This window comes from Neofelis nebulosa, chromosome 13 (genome assembly GCF_028018385.1).
Source record: "Neofelis nebulosa isolate mNeoNeb1 chromosome 13, mNeoNeb1.pri, whole genome shotgun sequence".
Lineage (NCBI taxonomy): Eukaryota > Metazoa > Chordata > Mammalia > Carnivora > Felidae > Neofelis > Neofelis nebulosa.
Genome location: NC_080794.1, coordinates 5,504,992 through 5,526,321, shown reverse-complemented (window position 1 = coordinate 5,526,321; position 21,330 = coordinate 5,504,992). Strand labels below are relative to the sequence as shown.

The 21,330-nt window shown below is 39.8% G+C and overlaps 1 protein-coding gene across 5 annotated transcripts in view; it reads left to right on the top strand.

Annotated features, from left to right (window-relative positions):
• Window positions 1-21,330, top strand: part of TARBP1 (TAR (HIV-1) RNA binding protein 1) — a 90,533-nt gene that overhangs the window by 17,768 nt on the left and 51,435 nt on the right. For 4 of the 5 annotated variants that reach the window (XR_009252106.1, XM_058696185.1, XM_058696182.1 and 1 more), the window contains 5 exons: window positions 887-976; window positions 6,698-6,839; window positions 12,147-12,246; window positions 13,221-13,393; window positions 19,384-19,481. Coding sequence is in view for 4 of the 5 variants with exons in the window: in XM_058696185.1 (XP_058552168.1) it covers window positions 887-976; window positions 6,698-6,839; window positions 12,147-12,246; window positions 13,221-13,393; window positions 19,384-19,481 (603 nt within the window). In the remaining variant the exon portion in view is untranslated. The remainder of the gene's footprint in view (window positions 1-886; window positions 977-6,697; window positions 6,840-12,146; window positions 12,247-13,220; window positions 13,394-19,383; window positions 19,482-21,330) is intronic. The other variant, XM_058696184.1, reaches the window with a different exon arrangement.

Here is a 21,330-nt window from a genome sequence, read left to right as displayed (position 1 = left end):
GCTCTGGAGAGATGGCTGTGTGATCAGCTCCCAGTAAAAACCCGGGGCCATAAGTCTCTTCCCTGGTAGACAACATTTCGCATGTTGTTACAGCTTGTTGCCGGAGTAATGGATTAAACCTGTTTCGGGTGATTTCGCTGGGGGGAGAGGGGTTTCCTCTTCACATCTTCCTGTAAATCCACCTTCAAGGAATGTAGGGTATCTTTGTTTTTTACAGAGCCACTCCACTACGATTGCTAAAAATAGGGGTTAGCAAACTTTTCCCGTGAAGGGCCAGAAAAAGTCCCATTTTTTAAGGTCCTGTGTGTATCTGTTACAACTTAAAAGCAGCCATAGACAGTTTATAAATAAAGGGACTCTGTACCACTAAAACTTTATTTACAAAACAGCTGCGAGTGGTTTTGCTGACTCCTGGCCTAGAGCAAGGTATCTTAATTCAAGATGTACAGTCTTAAGAGAATGAAAAGACTTAGGTGGTTTTCATAAGGCAGGGTGTCGTTTCATAAAGCAGGGCTTAGAAAAGGAAGCATCACTTTTCGACTTAAGTAATTTCTTATAGAATGTTTTTGTTTTGCTTTTAGACTGTGACCATCTTGTCTTTAAGGTAGTAGCCTTGACTGTAAGGAAAATAGATGCATAAAATAATCATTGACTTTATATAATGATGTAACGTTTGTAGTCAGTATCTTCATTTCTAAGGTTGAGAATTTTCTTTTTAAAAAGGTAGCTTTCTTTTGATTTAGCTAGTAGTATTCTACTTTAAATAGTATGCTTTGCTTTTACAGTGATTTCATTTTATTTGATTAAAAATTTTTAAATGAGTGATTTTTTTTTTTAACTGCCCTGACACCTTCTCCCCGACTCCCCCCTCCCCGCCATCTTATAGGAGAAGGTGTCACTCTCTGATATTTCAACTTTTCTCATGTGTCTGAGACAAGAGGAGTCCTTAGGACGAGGAACCTCATTGTGGACAGAGGTGAGATTGAAAATAATTTAATGATAAGGTCTTTGAAATGTTATAAAAATTTTGTTCTAATTCACTACTAGTTTCTTACGTAACATACAGTGATGGCTTTGTTATCTACCAATAGAGGTTTTCTTTTTCTTTTTTTTTTAATGTTTTTTTTTTGAGAGAGATAGAGTCTGAGTGGGGCAGGGTAGAGAGACAGGGAGGCACAGAATCTGAAGCAGGTTCCAGGCTCTGAGCTATCAGCACAGAGCCTGACGCGGGGCCCAAACCCACGGACCGTGAGATCATGACCTGAGCTGAAGTCGGTTGCTTAATTGACTGAGCCACCCAGGCGCCCCTACCAACAGAGCTTTTAAAGGATTGTATATTTGCTTTCAATGGACCTAACAGTGCAGCTAGGATTCTTATGGGGAGACAGGAGAATGTTGGGGATAGAGACAGACTTACTTAGAAGAGAAGGTAGGGCTCGTGGGCAGATCTCGAGTCTGGATGAGATGTATTAGGAGTCACGATAACTCAAAAACAGGAACACAGATCTCCTCTTTTGGTTTTTGTTCTGTTCGTTAATGGCAGTTCCATCTACCCATTTGCCCAAGTCTCACGTTTTGGTAATTCCTGATTCTTCCTGACTTGATGCATCGAACCCACCATGAAATCCTCAATGCCTTTCCTTTTCTGCCACCCTTGCTCTTGTGGAGACCCTTAACTAGTACTGCCTCACCCGCGACAGCCTTGGCAGCCTCGGGGTGCCACTGTGGCCTCACGGTGCTCCTTTTGTCCGTGCGGTCTTCATTGGTCTGCTCCCTCCTCTTTGCTTTGTCTGAAACCATGGGACTCCATCCACACTACTCACGTCAGCTCATATGATGGGTCTAGCTGGTTGAATTCTAATCTTATACAGTTCTGCAGTTTTTGAGGACAGGGAGCTTTTTAAAAAAAGAATTATATTTCTCCCAATTACTGAGATTACCGAGGGCAGGGATGTGATTAATTTATTTTAGAAAGCAAGTTTGTCTATGTATGCTCAGAAACAAGAGAAATCAACTTGAACCACGTTAAAATAATTTAGGTGTGAAATCATGAGGGCATAGAGTAGGGTAATGGAATGAAGAAGGAGGAGAAAATCGGGACCTTTAAAAATTAGAATTTCATCGTATTTTCTTGATCACACTGCATCTAATTAGATGGAATCTGAAAAATACAGAAGCATATAAAGAAAATAAAAATAACCTGTAATGCCTGCAACCAAATTAAATCCATAATTTTTGCCTTAATTATTAATGTTTTCAGTATATGTATTCTCAGTCTTGCTTTTTCACCTCATATACATATAATAACATAGTAGGGGCGCCTGGGTGGTTCAGTCGGTTAAGCGTCCGACTTGATCTCAGTTCAGGTCTTGATCCCAGTGTTGTGAGTTCAAGCCCTCACACTGGGTCCCATGCTGGGCATGCAGCCTACTTAAAAATAAAATAAGATAAAATAAATATTAATATGTGTGATTTTCTAAACAAAGTTACAATTATGCCGTTCCGAATTTTATTTTTCATCTTCACGTACAGTTGAGCATTTTAACATGTTGCTAAATAATCTTCCACCATGTGATATTTAAAATTTCAGGTCATTAAATCTTTTAGAATTTATTTAATCAGTTCTTTTTGTTGGACTTCTGTGTCAGATCTTATCATTTCATCTAGAAGTATGTGCTGCTAAAAGATAAAGACTTTAAAAGGGGCTAAATAGGGGCACCTTGATGGCTCAGTCGGTTAAGCGTCCGACTTTGGCTCAGGTCATGATGTCGTGGTTCATGGGTTCGAGCCCCGTGTCAAGGCTCTGTGCTGACAGCTCAGAACCTGGATCCTGCTTTGGATTCTGTGTTTCCCTCTCTCTCTGTCCCTACTTGACTCACACCCTGTTTCTTTCTCTCTCTCTCTCTCTCTCTCTCTCTCTCTCTCAAAAAATGAATAAATCATTAAAAAAATTTTTTTAAAAAGGGCTGAAATAGGCTCTTATCATACCTAAAAATGTTCATGATAATTTCTTGATTTCAAATATTTGGTGTTTAAATTTCTCCAGAGGCCTAGTAAGTGTGTCTGTACTTTGCTTTTTGTTTGTTCAAATATTCAGCTTTGTTCAAGTATTCAAATGAGGTCACTTCATGGCATTGATGTGTACAGTTTGTAAATTGTGGTGGATCCATCTGAAATTTATCTTGGGACACGGTATGAATGGTAAGGTTTCAGTGAGAAAATGCATGTGAAAATGTTTCAGACTATGCTTGATCCACACTAAGTCTGACACACTCTACAATTTTTGTCCTTTCCCCTCTGACCAGCCGGATGCTTGTTTTATTTGTCAGCAAGGAGCCCCCCTTAGATTTCTTAATTAGTTCCACTTATTTTCCATTCTCTGAGTCATTCCTATGTCTTCATCTTTTTCCTTCTTTTTAACTTTCTTTTGGTCTGTTTGCTTATCCCTTAATGTCTTGGTTTACTGAAGACTCTCGTGTGCACACTTTGCACACACTGGACTCCGTGCTAAGTTTTGGGAATTCGTGGTCAGCAAGATACACATGGCCGCTGTCCTCACAAAGCTTACAGGCTGGTGGTTTATCTGAACCTGAACTTTAATTCTTTCTGTTTAAAAATAGAAGCAAATATGTATATATGTACCTTAGCTTAGTTCTGGCTATAGTGCATATGGGGTAGTGTCCTCATTGCAGTAGCAATCTCTATTATGTTGAATAACGTAAAATCATTGATATTCAGTCAGTTTTAACCTGTGGAAATGGCATTTCCCTATAGCTCAACCTAAGTAATTTTTAAAATTCAAGGGCAGTATTAGGTTCACAGAGAAACTGAACAGAAGGTGCAGAGAGGTCCCTACACCTCCTCACCAGTCCCCTCCTCCTCCCTCTCTATTATTAACATCTTGTGTTAATGGGATATATTTGTTATGATTGATGAGCCAGTATTGATACATGATTATTAACTAATGTCCATGGTTTACATTGGGGTTCACTCTTTGTTTTGTATATTTCATGGACTTTGGTAAGTGTGTAATGACACGAATGCCATTACCCTATCACACCGATGAGTCTCACTGCCCTAAAAATCCCCTGTGCTCCACCTACTTGTCCCTTTCTTCTCTCCCCCCAGCCCCAAACCCTGGGCAACCACTGATACTTTCTCTGCATCCATCGTTCTGCCTTTTCCGGAATGGCCTCTAACTGGAATCCTGTGCTGTGAAGCCTTTTCCGATTAGCGTCTTTCACTAAGAAATATGCATGTCTTTTCATGGCTTGATAGCTCGCATCTTCCTATCACTGAATAACATTCCATTGTCTGATATACCACTGCTCATTCATTCATTCACCTCCCGAAAGACACCTCCGTTGTTTTTAAATTCTGGCAATTACGAATAAAGCTGCTCTAAACATTAACATACAGGTTTTTATATGGACATAACGTTTTAACTCATTTGAGTGCATACCAAAAGGCACAGTTGCTGCGGATTATGTTAAGAGAATGTTCAGTTTTTTAAGGAGAGCCCAAATTGTCTTCCAAAGTGGGTGTACCATTTTGCATTCCCACGAGCGGCGAAGGAGACTTCTGTTGCCCCACATCCTTATCAGCGTTTGGTGTTGTCAGTGGTTTGAACGTTAGCCATTCTGTGAGGCGTGTGGTGGTATCTTGTTTTTTAATTTGCAGTTCTCTAGTGATGTGATGCTGAACGTCTTTTCATATGCTGTTTGCTCTTTGTGTATCTTCTTTGATGAGGCGTTTGTTCAGATCTCTGCCTATTTGTAAAAATCGGGTTATTTGTTTTCGTAACGGTAAGTTCTTTGTCTATTTTGGATACCAATCCTTTACCAGAAATGTGTCTCTTGCAAATAGTTTCCTCCCAGTCTGTGGCATCTTCTCGTTTCCTTGACAGTATCCAAATAAACGTTTGAGACTTGTATTTTAATGGGAAATCAAGGGAACCTGTCTCCCAGAGACTGCTAGGTAGATGCCATTTTAAATCATAATTCTGACATGAAAACTCTTTGAAGAAGACAACATTCTGAGTCTTGTGACATTTGATGGAAGGAAGAAGCAGATATGAATTTGAGTTTACTTGTCTGTCGGTTATTTTGTCATAATAGGATGCCGCTTGTGGGAAATGCAAGATTTGGAAAACCTCACACGTTTTACAGCAGTAATTAAGAAACGTAGCCTGACCAGTGTGAGAGGAATATAAAGAAAAACTATATTCTGTTGAGAGATCAGTATCCTCGCTGGCCTCCCTGTGAGATTTTACAGTTCTCTGACTTGATAATAAAGATCTACACATTGGTGTTTCTGAACTGCTCATTCATTGGCACCTATGGGATGTTGGTTTTAGTCTTGACTGATTCATTCATTCATGAAGTTTGTCTTTGGTCAGGTGATGCATCACGGTCTCCTTGCATGTAATTTTGGATGACCTCAATAAGGAGAAAATTCTAAGAAAATTCTTATTTTTTAGAAAGACTTATTTCATAATGATTGACTTCGTATTTAAATTCGTGTGTTGTGGAGCACCTGGTTGGTTCAGTCGGTTAAGTGTCCGACTTCGGCTCAGGTCACTATCTCACGGTCCGTGAGTTCGAGCCCCGCATCGGGCTCTGTGCTGACAGCTCAGAGCCTGGAGCCCGTTTCAGATTCTGTGTCTCCCTCTCTCTCTGCCCTTCCCCTGTTCATGCTCTGTCTCTCTCTGTCTCAAAAATAAATAAACGTTAAAAAAAAATTAAAAAAAAATTCATATGTTGAATGTGTACAGTAAGAGATGTGCTGTAAAAGGAAAACCTAGAACATAATTAGATTTCAAAACAGAATTCACAATTATGCGTGATCAAAGTTGAATTCTGTGACTTGTAGTTTTGTACATCTTCCAAAAGATGTAATGGGAAAGGACTAGTATTTCTATTTTTAATTCATGCATTTCAAAAGGTACATATGATAGAAAGTAGCCTTGTCAGGAAGGTGGGAACTTTAATTACAACTTAATACATTCTGCATTCTCTCAAACATTTTTGTATGTGAAGTTGGGATGAATTTTAAGGTTGTAATTTGTTTTACGTAATGTGTCACTTTTCACAGAGATGTTCTTTAGAAGACCCTATCAAAATGTGTACTATATATTAGGTACTTAAAAAAAATTTTTTTTAAGTTTGTTTTGGGAGAGAGAGAGTGTGGGCGTGCCTGTTGGCCTGTGAGCGTGGGAGGGGCAGAGGGAGGGAGAGAGAGAGAGAGAGAGAGAGAGAGAGAGAGAGAGAGAATGAGAATAAATCCCAATTGGCTCCATGGTGTCAGTGTAGAGCCCTATGCGAGGCTCGATCTTACAAGCCGTGAGATCATGACCTGAGCCAAGATCAAGAGTTGCACGCTTAATGCACTGAGCCACCCACGTGCCGCCGTTCTTTAAAAATTCTTGCCTGTTAATGAAGTTTACACACTCTCTGAGGGAGGTTGAAACACCCACATGTGTATATACACAGATACCTACATATATATACATATACACATTTTTTTTTCTGTCTGCACTATTATCTGTAGAACTCCATCATGACTAAATATTTTATTACTTTGTTGTGTTCAGTTATTTAAATTCATTTTTTTGTGGAAGAAAAAAAATTGGCTTAGGGCAATTAGAAACCCTTTGTTCAGGTAGGTTTTTAAAATAAAAACTGTTTTTTCTTCCTAGCTCTGTGATTGGTTGCGTGTTAATGAAAACTGTTTTAGGAGAGCCTCAGATTGTAGTTGCGTTGGACTTCCTGAGACATCCTCTCTAAATGCTTACGTGAAGAACCTAGTTCAAGAGTATATGAAGTCACCTGCTTTGGAAAGTAAGTCTGAAATCATTTATATGGATTGGTATCACCAAATTGTCTTCAAAGGACTTTTAACTAGTTTTTCAGATCAAGATACACGCTTAACGAAGAAATGCGTGGTTTACTGGTATCCAACTCCTATTTTCAGCCAGATGTGAATAATGGAAAGTAAAAATACGTTTCCTACTTGTACTTTATCTGTTCTAGGACTTGAGGTTTTCAAACTATTTTTGTATGTTTTAAGAAACTAGTAGGTTGCCAAAGTAGGAATTGGACACAAATTTATTCTATAATTCCTGAATCTTCACAGGCTCCATACCACCTATGTGTTTTTAGAGCCTCTGTAAGTGGAAATATTTGTAGATAAATATGGGTAGCTTTTATGTGTTTGTTTTCAAGACATCACATGTAATATGAACTGATTTTGAAAAGTAGTTTTAGAGAAAAGTTATGTTTGAAAGGGTGGTTTTGTTAGTTTTTTTCTTTTTACCAGATACTTAGCCGATATCAATTTTCCAGCTTTTTTGGGGAAACGTGTAAGACTACATAAGGGAAGAACTATTAGCAGATTCATTAATTAGGATTCTTCTTACATTTCTAATGCTTCTTCATTAAAGTCGTTAGGGATAATTTGGGTAAATTACATCTTTGAATTTAACGTGTCTTAAATTTCCTAGCGTTGTCTCAGACTAAGTTGTGTTCATGTACTGATTTCTCTGATCATGGAATAGGTTTTAAACGATCAGATAATTATCCTTCCAAAATATGTGAGTTCATCTCTTCTTCCTTCGTAGAATATTTCTCTTTTGTATTTTATTCTATGTCTAATAATTCTGTGCTGTTACTTGGAGGATTCTTTTGTTAGGCCTACAAAAGTAAATAAATTTTAGTTCCTACTAGAGTAAACACACGTTAAGCTCCCTGAAATATCTATAGAACTTGTTTTATAATTTAGAGTATATAACAGTGTCAGATCTGATTAGATACTCAAAATCGGATGAAACGATATTTTTAGAATTTCTTTAATATTTCTAGAACTTAAAATATACTATTTAATATATAACATGCTATTTTAAGTTTTTAAAAAAATTAAAACTTGATTTCAAGTGCAAAGGAAGCATTTGTGTTTCTTTTAATATTTTTGTTTGTTTGATTTTTAATGCCCTTGGCTAAGTGCCTTTATGAAGTTTAATTGACAGTTACTGGGCAATTCTGAGACCAAATGAATAAATTCCAAAGCAAACGATATTTATCTTGAGTTTCTGAACGTAAGATACATATAATATTCACATTCATTTTTATATAAAAACTCATTGGCCAAAACACTGTTTTCAGTAGCTTTTTCTTTGGCTTTTGGTATACAGTTAGTACAGGTAGCTTTCATACTATTGATTCAGCAAGCACATATCACGTGTTTTCTAAGTGCCAGGCATCGGAATTACAGAGATAAAAGCTGTATCCCTTGCCCTCAGAAGGAGCATCATCTAGCAAGGAAGTTGATAAGTAAGCAGATAATCCTAGCACAGTGCCTTGAAAGCCATAAGCACTGGGATGGGGAGCCTGTACGAGCAGTTGTCTGTTTAGAACAGGTAGACCAGCAGAGGTAGCGGGGCGTCACCAGGTGGGTGACGTCTGACGTGTGAATAGAAATTAAGGTGAAAAGAGGGAAGGAGCATCCCACAAGGCTTGGATGAACTTGTGTCCGGGGAGCAGAAAGTAGGCAGGCAACTATCCATCTGTGTATTTGTATATCTGTGTATCTTTCATCTGTGTATTTATGACATGGAGCTCAAGAAAGAATGGGAAGAGGTAAGGATGGATATGAGGTACACACACACACACACACACACACACACACACACACGCTGTGTTGTTCACACGATACCTAGACAATAGGACAAAGCAACAACAAAAACCACACAGAACCAGCATCACCTACAAACAAACAAAAATGTTAAAGATCAGAAATTACAGAAAGTGCAACAGTTTGGAAATAGCACCAAAGGCTTGTCAGAACTTGGATGTGCTAAGATTAACCAGAATGTGAAATACATCTGAAGAAATTTATACTGAAATCAAGCGGTCCTCAGAAAGGATATTTGATAGGTGAAGATTTTGAGGTTAATGTGCCTACTTGAAATGTAACTAAGAAATGTAGAACTATGGAATAACCCCAAAGTAGTATATTGCAGTTGTACAACAAATGATAAAAACAGCTTTGAGTTATAATTGATGTATGTTAAACTGCTCATACGTAAGCTGTACGGTGTGATGGGTTTTGACCTATGTATATATGAAACCACCAGCATAGCAAGGTGTGACGAACATAACTGTCAGGCTCAAAAGTGTTTTCGCACCCCTTTATAATTCTTACCTCCTGCTTCTGCCTCTTTCTCCTCCAAGCACAGACGAGCCCTGATGTGCTCTCAAGACATTGGATTAATTTGCATTTTCTAGAATTGCACTCCGTTTTTAAAATTCACGGTGGCAAGGTTTGACTGGTGATTCAGGGCTAAGTTGCATTAAGGTGATTAATAATAGCCAGCGATTCTTTCGTTTCCTTAAAACCACTGTTGCCTCCACTTTTCTAGCTCCAGGGAGAGAAAACGGAGCATAAACAGGAGTTCTCTGCCAGTTGTTTGCAGAGTATGGTTTCCAGACCAGCCATGCCAACATCACCTGGAAACTGTTTCGAAATACAAATTCTCCAGCTCTATCCCAAACCTGTTGAATCAAACTCTGGATAGGAGCTCACCCTCTGTATTAATAAAGTCTCCAGTTATTTTGAAGTTTGAGACCCACTGCACTGAAGCATGGATCTGCTTAGTATGGTGGCAAAGTACTACTCAGGAAGCAACCTGCCGCAAAATTCCCTGCAAAGGTGTGCCTTCCTCTGGAGGAGTAAGGCGCCCAGTTATTACTGGCCTTGTACTGTGAATTCCTTGACAGCAGAAGGCATTAAAAATCCACTAAACTTCTCATTTACAACCTTCCCTTTTGGTATCCAAGGTGAAAAATTGCTCAAGATTTCAGACAGGGTCTGTGCTTCTAGAACTGTGCTCTTGGTATTTTGCCGGAGGAAGTGAGAACTGTCAGGGTAGCCACTTTGAGGACCCAGCATGTGCTGTTCATACCAAAGCGTGTAGTATTTACGTACAAAGGCTTCCTGCTCACATGCTGTGTAAGTGGAGAAGACGCTTAAGGGCCACTGTGATTTGGAAAGGTTTCCTTCTTAAATAGCACCCCCACCCCCTCCACCTCCTGTGAGGTCAAGGGTATCTGATTATATGAATGCTCTTCAAAATAGAGGGAACTAAAAAAAAAAAAAAAGAACATAGAGGGAACTGAAGAGCGTATTGGCATTTGATTTCATTTTAGTCTGTGTTTATAAATGAATTTTCAGTGTAAATGTGGGATGTAAAGCATTAATGAGAGAAAAAATGTTGCAGAGAATAAGTTTGAATAACTTATCTTTACACTGATAAATGTGACTTAATTTTTCTAGATAGCACCAACATTGGGATTTTTTTAAATAAATATGACCAGATTTTTTATTGACAGCAACTAAGTGCCATTTATAAGATTTTTTAAAATATCTAACAAAGTTTTTCCTTTTGTTGTATTTTTTAACTGAGTTCTCCTACATGCAAGCATGTTTTTACTGTTGTCCATCTTCTGTACTATTCCAATAAATTTGTATCAAAATAAATTATCCCCAAAATATATTAGAGTGTTTAAGAAAATGGTTTAAGTATTTAAACTCCTGGGCTGGAAAACTAGATCTCTTGCCAAAAATTTTCTTGGAAATTGAGGTGAAAAGTGTGACCTCACTATAGTAATATACCACGAATAAAGAAGAAATCTTCTCTTCATGCCTTATTTTAATTTAACTGGCTTTCAGAGATGGGAAATACTCATTTTTATCTGTTAACCATGTTCTCTCTTCCAAAACTTATTCTAGAAACTTTTCATGTATTTTTATAATAAACCCAAGGAAAGTCTTATTTGTTAGCTTGATTTCATAGAAGGTGACCTAAACTTTTTTTTTTTTTTTTTAAAGTGTAGTTGACACACAGTGTTAGGTTAGTTTCAGCATAGACCTAAGTTTTCTGAGAGGATAAGCAGTTAGTTATTCCAGGATCCCACAGCTAACGAGCACAGGACTGGGGTTCAGATGCGGGTCTGAGGCTCCAGAGCCTTTGTGTCCATACCTATTCCATCCTCCTCCTGGTTGCATTTTAGGGAATTTTCTTCTCTCAACTGAAATACTAGAATTGTCTCTTAACCCATCCACTTGAATCTCCTCTTGCTTCCCCTACAGTCTGTCTCCCACATTGTGCCTGGAGAAATCTGTTTAAACTACTAATTTGGATCTACAGATGTTTCCTCCCTTTGTTTTATATGCCTTCACTTTAACCTCCAGTGGCTTCCCTTGCCTTTAGGGTCAAGACAGGAATTCTTTGCATGGCCTGCTCAGTCTTCTGGTCTCTTCCCTGGCTGTTTCTGCAACCTCATCTTTGGCACTCCTCGCACTTGTGAGTCCCTGCTGCATGGGCGCCCCTCTATCTCCTGGAGCACGGCTTGCTTCAGAGGACCCTTGATGTGCTCTTCCTAACTTGGGAAGGCCTTGCATCCCTTCAACTACTGTACTCTTTCCCAGCCTTTGTGCTCAGCCTACTCGTTCTTCAGGGGACTTTCTCTTTACTGCCCAGAGAGAGGAGGGCATAGCCTCCTAGTGTGCACTTCCTTCGTCACATTTTATACCAGTCACTACAGTTGTCATTTTACATTTCATTGTTCTTTGACGAATGTTTTTCTCCTCTAAGGCAACGTAGATTCTGTTAGCACAGGAGCCATTGTGTCTTCAGCACCTAGGTCAGCTCCTTTATCTGTGTGCTGCAGAAGGCATTGGTTTTGTTTTATTTATTTTTTAATGTTTATTTTTGAGAGAGAGAGAGAGAGAGAGAGAGCGTGAGCAGGAGAGGGGCAGAGAGAGAGAGAGGGAGACACAGAATCTGAAGCAGGCTCCAGGCTCTAAGCTGTCAGCACAGAGCCCGATGCAGGGCTCGAACACACGAACTGTGAGATCATGACCTGAGCTGAAGTGGGATGCTTAGCTCACTGAGCCACTCAGGTGCCCCTGTTTGTTTGTATTTAAACACGTATAACGATGAGCTATACTGTAAGGTGTTGTCCTGCATTTCATCTCAGCTCTTATAATCTGATATTGATAAGACATAATCATTTGGCTGTTTTGTTTTGAAACCTCATCTTTGAAGGATTTTGTTAACACTTTGCAAACCTTGACTATTATTATTCAAGCAGGAGAAAACTGCTTTATGCCTGACTGGTTTGAAGCCAAGCTTGTTGCAATGATGGTCTTGTTGGCTGTAGATGTGGAAGGAATGAAGTCTCAATACAGGTAAGTGTTTCCAAGCTAAAAAAAAAAAAAAAAAAAGGCTAATCAAATTTATGGTACCTGTTCAGACTTTTCCATGATTATTTGTATGGAGTTGATCACAGGGTATTAAAGAAGAAACTAGAGCATTGTCAGTACACTAAAGAAATGCCTAAAATTAACAATAAATTAATATGAATAGGGCCTTATTAAGCTTTTAGGTTAGTAAGTTCAGCTGTTCGAGAAGGTCAGAAACACTATATACAGTAATCACTGGTTTTATATAAGAATATTAGAACAGATTTTAAGATTCTCGCATATGATTGGGTAAAGAAATTTACTGGGTTGGTCAAAGCCAACACATTTGTAAAACGTGTACTTTTTATTAATGTAATAAAGATAAAGCAGTCTCATTTATATTTTGAAAATGTGCGCAGATCGGTTCTCACCAGATTATGATTGTTGCAGAAAGCAACTTCCACTTGCTAGTGTGTTTGCATGATATGCAGTTAAGTCGATTAACATCAAATCTCTTTTCTAGACAAAGCTTTAGTACTAAAGTTGGTTATGATGTTTTTTTTATAAATCCTTAATTCTTTGTATTTTTTGTTAACATCTCATTTCCTTGGCTAGCATATGTTTGTTTTGTTTTGTTTTTAAATTATTGTAGCAGGGTCTCAGCATGTTAATTTCCGAATGAATTGGGTGTAGGATTCCCTTTATACTTGTGCGTAAAGTTGAGTGTGGAACGTTCTTCCCTGTGCTTTCTTTGTGAGTGCAATGCTGTACTCCCTGAGAAAGCACAGACTGGAGAGGTCAGCGAAGAGGCCGGAGGGAGAGGTCAGTCCTAACAGGTGCTACGTGTCTGCATCATCTATAAGACTAATTCTGTCTAACTGAATCCATCAGTTATATAACCAGTTCCACAAGTTATAGATGGAAACGAATTTCTTCATGGTTTTGAAATGCTTGATTTGGGCATGTCTTTTAATATCTAGTGAAAAGCGGAGAACACAGAATGTATTAAGGATATTCTTAGATCCTCTTCTGGAATCCCTTATGAAGTTGGGCACAAATGCCTACATGCCCTTGCTGAAAACTGACAGATGCCTGCAGTTGCTGGTGAAGTTATTGCACACTTGCATGTTGAAAGGTTCCAGTACCCAAGATGGTGAGGACAAATAGTTTCTGTTGGTGTCTTGCTTGGTATATTGTTGGTGTTTGGAATGAGAGGACATTCCTGCCTCTTTGAAATAAGAGGATTACTTTATGCATTCAGCAGATATCGACTATTTCCCGGTGGTACTGGGGATCCAGCAGTGAAGGTACAAGCCCCCTGCCCTCATGGAGCTGAAACATAGCCTTTACATATGTGCCAGTTACTGTTGATTTTACAACCTGATCTTCTTTGCTTGTCTTTTTTTTTTTTTCCCATTTATGCTCAGTCATTGATTTCCAGACCATGAAAATGATCCCTATTTCTTTTTTTTTTTTTTTTTTTTTAAATTTTTTTTTCAACGTTTTTTATTTATTTTTGGGACAGAGAGAGACAGAGCATGAACGGGGGAGGGGCAGAGAGAGAGGGAGACACAGAATCGGAAACAGGCTCCAGGCTCCGAGCCATCAGCCCAGAGCCTGATGCGGGGCTCAAACTCACGGACCGCGAGATCGTGACCTGGCTGAAGTCGGACGCTTAACCGACTGCGCCACCCAGGCGCCCCTGATCCCTATTTCATATATGTTACAGCAAGATCCCTTTCTCATGGCCACCATGATAGATGTTGCAGAAATTAAGCTAAAGCGTGAGAATGGTAATCATTTTATAAAGAGTCGTTTTCAAATACATTGGTCTCGACAGCACCTTTTTTTTTTTTTAATCTTTATTTCTCAGAGAGAGAGAGAGAGCACGAGCAGGGACAGGGGGCAGAGAGAGAGGGAGACACAGGATCCGAAGCAGGCTCCAGGCTCTGAGCTGTCAGCACAGAGCCAAATGCAGGGCTTGAACCCATGAACCATGAAATCATGACCTGAGCCGAAGTCAGATGCTGAACTGACTGAGCCACCCAGGTGCCCCTCTAAGTACCTTTTTTTTTTTTTTTTAATTTTTTTTTTTAACATTTATTTTTGAGACAGAGAGAGACAGAGCATGAATGGGGGAGGCTCAGAGAGAGGGAGACACAGAATCCGAAGAGGCTCCAGGCTCTGAGCTGTCAGCACAGAGCTCGACGCGGGGCTCGAACTCACGGATGGCGAGATCATGACCTGAGCTGAAGTCGGCCGCTTAACCAAGGCACCCAGGCGCCCCTCTAAGTACCTTTTAAGTAGAAAATAATTCATACAGAAAGTGTGGTGGTAATGGAAACGTTGAGTTCGTCTCTCCTTAAACAAAGATACATGCAGAACAGTAGCTGGAAACCACAGACACGAGAGACAAGAATATTCATGGATGAGCCTTGATTCCCAATCCATTCTCACCATTTAGAAATTTTAGAAATTTGCTGTGTGAAAATCCTAGAGAAGTGCTGCTGTGAGGCTAAGCCTGAGGAAAACACTAATGGGATTATATTTTAACGTGTGCCTGTGAACTTTTAAAGCCAGTTTCCAAATTCTGATATTTTTGATACTGGCAAGAGAATCAGGTGCTGGAAGCATGTAATGGTAGCTTTTTATAAGCTTTTCAACTCGCTAAGGCCATAAATTTGGGTTCCTTTGACATGTGTTGACTGTTTGTACTAAGGTCAGTGCTTTCAAGTGCAGGACTGGGTCATAGGCACCATTTGGAAAACTGTGGTATTTGACACACACACGAGTGTGTGATGTTATATGTAAGTTACGATGCCCGATAATCAAACACCTGTGAACTTACTACCCAAGCTAAGAACGATGTTACCTGTTACCCCCCAGTCCCCTCTGTTTGCCTCCTAATTTTGACTTTTGTCTTTATCACTTCCGTGCACTTTAAAAAATGGGTTTATTTCATCTGTAGATATTCCTCAACGACGTACTGTCCAGTTTTCCTGCTTTTGAGCTTTACAGAAATGTCACTTCACCGTAGGAAGTCTTCTGTAACTTTTCCCACTTCACGTGTTTCTAAGCTTCCTCCACATCCTTTGTTAGACTTCATTACTTTCCCCGTGGTGTAATCTTTCGTATGATGGCACCACTATTTATGCGCTTTCCTAGTGCTGGACGTTGGAGTGTAGCTATGACTGTCACATGTGTGCTGCCACCAACACGTGTCTTCATGTCTTGTGGGCCTGTGTGTGTCTCTCTCCAGCGTTGTGTACTGGTTCCTAGGGTACGTGCACATTCAGCTTTATAAGGTCGTGAAAAGTGTCTTTCTTTCCAGCTTCGCGTCCCTAAATGTGTACACGCTTTATATTCTTTCCCGCAGAATGTCAGTGTTCCTGTTGTACCTCAGGCATATCTCTCTTTACGTCACCAAGGAAGAGCCAGGGAAATACTGTCTGATTTTGATAGCCGTTGGCTTCCATTTGACTGGTAAACCATATCAAGCTTCATTAACTGTAACTAGACCTTAATCCTGAAAGATTTCTTTTATGAAGGAAGAGGAAAATAGAAAAGAGTTATTTCCATTTTATAAATGAGGAACCAGTCTGGGAATTAATTACCAGTACCAGGGGCAGTGAAGAAATAAGGGTAAAGTCAGAAATACCCAGGTAGACTTACTGTGAGCTGCTGGGATTGAGGCTTGGCAGTATGCTCTTTGGGGAAACTTTGACTGAATTGTGTTTTGAATCATTTATTTAAAGTTTGTTTATTTGTTTTGGAGAGAGAGAGAGCGAGCGCAAGGGGGGGAAGGGCAGAGAGAGAGGGAGAGAGAATCCCAAGCAGGCTCCTCAATGTCAGTGTAGAGCCCAATGCGGGGCTCAATCTCATGACCCTGGGATCATAACCTGAGCTGAAATCAAGAATTGGACACCCAACTGACTGCGCACTGAGGTGCCCTGTGTTTAAAATTTTTTAAATTTGGGGCCTGTGGGTGGCTCAGTCAGTTAAGCATCAAGTGGAAGCAAGTGGCAGAGGGGCAGAGAGAGAAGGAGACAGAATCCCACGCAGGCTCCATGCTATCAGCACAGAGCCCAGCGTGGGGCTCCAACTCAAAAACTGTGAGATCATGACCTGAGCCAAAATCCAAGAGTTGGACGCTTAACTAGCTGAGCCACCCAGGCGCCCCTGTTGATTTTTTTTTTTTCCAATTTCCTTCCTGTTTTTTGTTTGCTTCTGTCTGCTTACTTTTAGTTTATTTTGCCTATTTAAAAAAAATTAAGGTGGAAGTTTAGGTTGTAGATTTTAGGTCTTTTTGAAAATGACCTCTCATGCTATGATTTTTTTTTTAAGTTTTGCTTTAACTGCATCCCAAAACTTTTGGTGTGTTGTATTTCAGTGCAAAGTATTTTCTAACTTTTCTTGAGACTCTCTGTTTTACTCATGAATCACTTAGAAATGTGTTTGGAGGTTTTCTTATTATCTTTCTGTTATTTTTACTCTATTCTAGGCAGAGAGCATACTTTGTACACTTTTCAGTTTTTACAACTTCATTAAGGTTTGTTTTATGATCTAGGGTATGGTCTGTCTTAGCTACTGTTCCATGTGCACCTGGAAAAAATGTGTATTCTGCCGTTGGTGGGTGGAGTGTCCTATAAATGTCAGATCCAAGACTTATGTGGTGCATCTCAATTTTATATACTTGATGTGTCTGTTTCCTCTGTTACTGAGAGGGGAGTGCTGGAGTCCCCAGGTCTGAGTTTGAGTTTGCCTCTTTTCCTTTCTAGTTCTGTTGGTTTGGCGTCCTGTATTTTGCAGTTCTGTTGTTAGGTGCCTATGTGTTCATGTTGAGAAGAGTGTGTTTTCTTGGTGAGTTGACTCTTTCCTCAATATGTAATACCCCTTTTTATCCCTGGTTATTTCCTCTACTCTGAAGTCTGGTTTGCCTGGTAGTGATATAACCACTCCTACTTCCTTCGGATTAGAATTTGCATAGTATTATTCCCTGGATTTTTTACTTTTATTCTATTCACATCCTTAGATTTGAAGTGAATTTCTTACAGACAGCATATGTCATGATTTTTTGGCCATTCTGACACTGTCTTTTAGTTGGTGTAGACTATTCGCATTTAATGTAATTACATATATGTTTGGGTTTAGGTCTGTCATTTTATTTTTTGTGTTCTGTTTATTCCTGTTTTTCATTTCTGTCTTTCCCTCTTTTGGCTTGTTTTGGGCAGTTTGAACATTACTTCATATTCCATTTTAATTTACCCATTGTGTTTTTTACTAAACATCTAAAGCTTTGTGTGTGTGTTTGTGTGTGATTGCTATAGGGATTACAGTGTGCATACCTAACAGTCTGTTTAGAATTAATGTTTTACTGCTTGAAATGAATGTAGAAACTTGACCACCTTATGGACTCCCTTTGCCCCTTTCTCCCCCATGTATTATAGTTGTCTTCTATCTGCATTTACTGAAAACTGCCAGACAATGTTAGAATTTTTGCTTTTAACCATCAAAGAGATTTTACAGATTTCAAGAGAGTAGCCTATTGTATTTACCTAGATGTTTGTGGTTTCTTTTGCTTTTCTTTCATCCCTGATGCCTCGTGTTTTCCTGGGGCATCATATACTTTGTGTTTGAAAAACAGCTTTTAGCATTTCTTTTGGAACAGGTTTGCTGCCAGTGAATTCTTAGTTTTTTTTTCATCTGAGAGTGTCTTTATTTCACCTTTTGAGGAATATTTTACTGGATATAAAATTCTGGTTTGACGGGTCTTTTAGCAATTTAAAAATACTGCATTTTCTTCTGGCTGCCATTAGAATTCTCTGGTAATTCCAAGTGTTCTTTGCATAGGTAATAACACTGTTTTTCTCTGCTTTCAAGGTTGTTTCTTTGTCTTTAGTTTTCAGCAGTTTGGTTATACTCTATCATATTGCATATGATTTATTTTATTTTGTTGGTCTGTTTTCAAGTTCACAAACTCTTTTTTCTTGCATCTCCTTTCTGTTATTGTTCCCATCCAGTGAGTTTTTAAAATTACAGTAATTGTACTTTTCAACTACAAAATTCCTATTTGGTTTTCGTGTATATCTTACATTTCTTTGCTGAGACTTTCTATTTTCCCATAAGTTTCCAGAGGGTGTATTGATTGATTGTTGAAGCATTTTATCATTAGCTGCTTGGGAGTCTTTGTCAGATTATTCTAGAGTCTGCATCATCTTGTTGGCTTTTGTAGATTGTCTTTTCCCTCATGGGGTAGGAACTTCCTGATGCTTCATGTGCCCTCTTGTTTTGGATCGTATCCTAGAGATTTTGAATATCGTGTTAGGAGACTCTGGGTCTTGTTTACATCCTGTGGAGAACATTGATATTCTTGTGTCGATGACAGTCAGCTTCATGTTCAGCCCCAATTCCCGATGTCCCATCTTCTGTGCACGTTCGTTCTGCTGTCACTTTTGTTTTCCGATCCTTTGTGGTGTGGTCTTGACCTTGACATGTGATCCTCCCAGTGGCCAGTCTGGGACGTGGGCAGCTGTCTCTCTGTTAGTTGAGTTCCGAAAGTCTTTGGGATGCTGCTTAGTAGCCGGTCCATGCAGGGCAGCTCGGGGGGAGCCCAGCAGTTCACAGACCACTTTCTGGGGCTATTTACCTGAGTACCTCTCTCTCAGGAATCTCCTAAGGACTCATTGTCTGCTCCTCTGGGGTTCCCCCCTTTTCATTCTCTGATGAGAAAGTTAGGGCCCATCAGGCTGCCTGCTTTCTTGACTGCTCCTGCACGTGGTTCCAGTCTGCAGGAAGACCAAGGTCACTGTGTTTGGTGTTACTGCTTTCTGAATCCTCCCACTACTTTCTACCTTGTAGAGTCTCCACATAGCTGCTCAGTTATTCAGTCTGGGTTTTATAGTGAGAGAGGCTGGTGTGTCCCTGTTCCATCTTATCCAGAACTAAAACTCCTAAATGAGTTTTAAGGTGAATTAAAGATTTCCCCATGATACTAATGACTGTTGTTTTATTGGAATTCAGTTTTGGTTAGTGATTCACTCACGTGCTTAACATAGATGTACTTTTACTAGAAAATCTGACATTTTTCTTGTACCCAGGAACTTAACATCTGTCATTCAGCTGCACACTTTTTTTCCTGTACAGATGAGGTGTTTACTCTTCTTCAGAACTTTGTCATGTCTACTGCAGAGAGCATTTCTGAATTTATTCTCCGACGGCTTACCATGAATGAACTGAGCAGTGTAAGTATTCCTAGGAGTCACTTTTCATTCTTTTCGTCAATATTTGAGTGATTACTTACTGGCAGGCACTGTATTAAATTGAGAAAACTAATGTGATAGTTTCTGGAGAAGACACCTTAGGAAGCAGAAAAAAACACAAGCTTCGGAGTCTCCTCCTTACTTTCATTCCATCTGAGTCATAACCAAGTCCTTGGGAAAGTTATGTAGCTTTTCTGAGCCTTAGTTTCCTCATCTGCAAGATGGAGATAATACATCTACTTCCCAGGGGCTAGGGAGTTTTGCATGGTGTAACATATCTGGAATATTTAGCATATTCGATGTGTATTTGGTTCGTAGGATCCAGAGATTCTGATTTGGGATGTTTGGGGTGGGACCAGGTAATAGTCCATGTATGTTTCCAAAGCTCTGCAAGTGATTCTGAAACACAGAGTAGAAAGCAGTCAGTTCTGAGGTAAGCGTCCTCCTTACCTGCTCTGTCTCTATTCTCCACAGACTGTTCCTTCTAGGACAGCTGAGAAAAATAACACCCGAAACTAATATAACACTGTATGTTAACTATGCTGGAATTAAAAAAAAGGAAAGAAAGTAATTTCCCTTTTTCTTCAAGAATATTTTGAAAATGCCAATTCATGTAGGAATGCTTATTCTTCATTTTTTTTTTTTTTTTTTGGTTGAAATCTCTAGGGATGAATGTTAAGGGTTTAGAATCAATAGATTGTGAACAAAGCGTGAAAATATGCTTATTTCACCTTTTCTTTAGAATACTCACTTAAGTACATTTGAAAGCCTCATGGGCAAGTGTGAAAATACAAAAAAGGCAAGTTTTATGCTGCAAGACCTGAATTGTTACGACAGGAAGGCAAAGATATATGGAGAAAAAGCCCCTTGGAGTGGGGGCGGGGGGGGGGGGGTGTTTAGCTTTCTTCTTATTAAGCAGTTGCTCATAGTGGCATTGCTACACATATGTTCCGAAGAGGGCGGTTCAGAAAGAAGTAACTCTTTCAGAGGGCGGTTCAGAAAGAAGTAACTCTTTCGGTTCATAAAGAAGTAACTCTTTGGGTTTGTTTTGCGTCAATATCACTTTATTACCACCAGTATTACCTTATCTTTCTATTAGGGAAATTTTCAGACATACACAAAAGAAGTATAATGAGCCTCCATGTACCCGTTACAGAACATAACTGTTTTGGTTTGTTTGGAATTTAAAGCTAAAAATAGCTTTAAAAGGGGAAGGACTAGGGGCGCCCGGGTGGCTCAGTTGGTTAAGCATCAGACTCTTAATTTCCACTCAGGTCACCATCTTGTGGTTTCATGAGTTCAAGCCCTAAGTCGGGCTCTGGGCTGTCAGCACAAAGCCCACTTGGGATTCTCTCTCGCTCTCGCTCTCGCTCTCGCAGTCTCTCTTGCTCTCTCTGCCGCTCCCCCACTTGCATTGTCTCTGTCTCTCAGAATAAAGAAACTTTTAAAAGAAAAAGGGGGAAGGATTAATGTGATTTTATTTAACAACCAGCTTTCAGGGGAAAAAAAGACAGGTTCGTAGTATCATATCAGTTTCCATGGCTGATTTCGAGTTGCCTACGTGAGGCCGTGGAATCGGAGCGAGGGAGGACCCTCGCTCGGCTGCAGGCTGCTCCGGCACACTGCCCCCCGTCAGGCACACTGCACCCCCCCCGGGGAACACTGCATCCCCCCAACGTGGGACCAGCAGCTGCCACACCTGAACCCATCTCCCGCCTTCCCGGGTTCCTGTAGAGCACAGCAGTCTGCACTGTTCCATCCGTTCAAGAACCTTACGGTTGTCCATCCCCTCTCTCCCTCCCTCCCTCTCCCTCTCTCCCCTCCCTCCCTC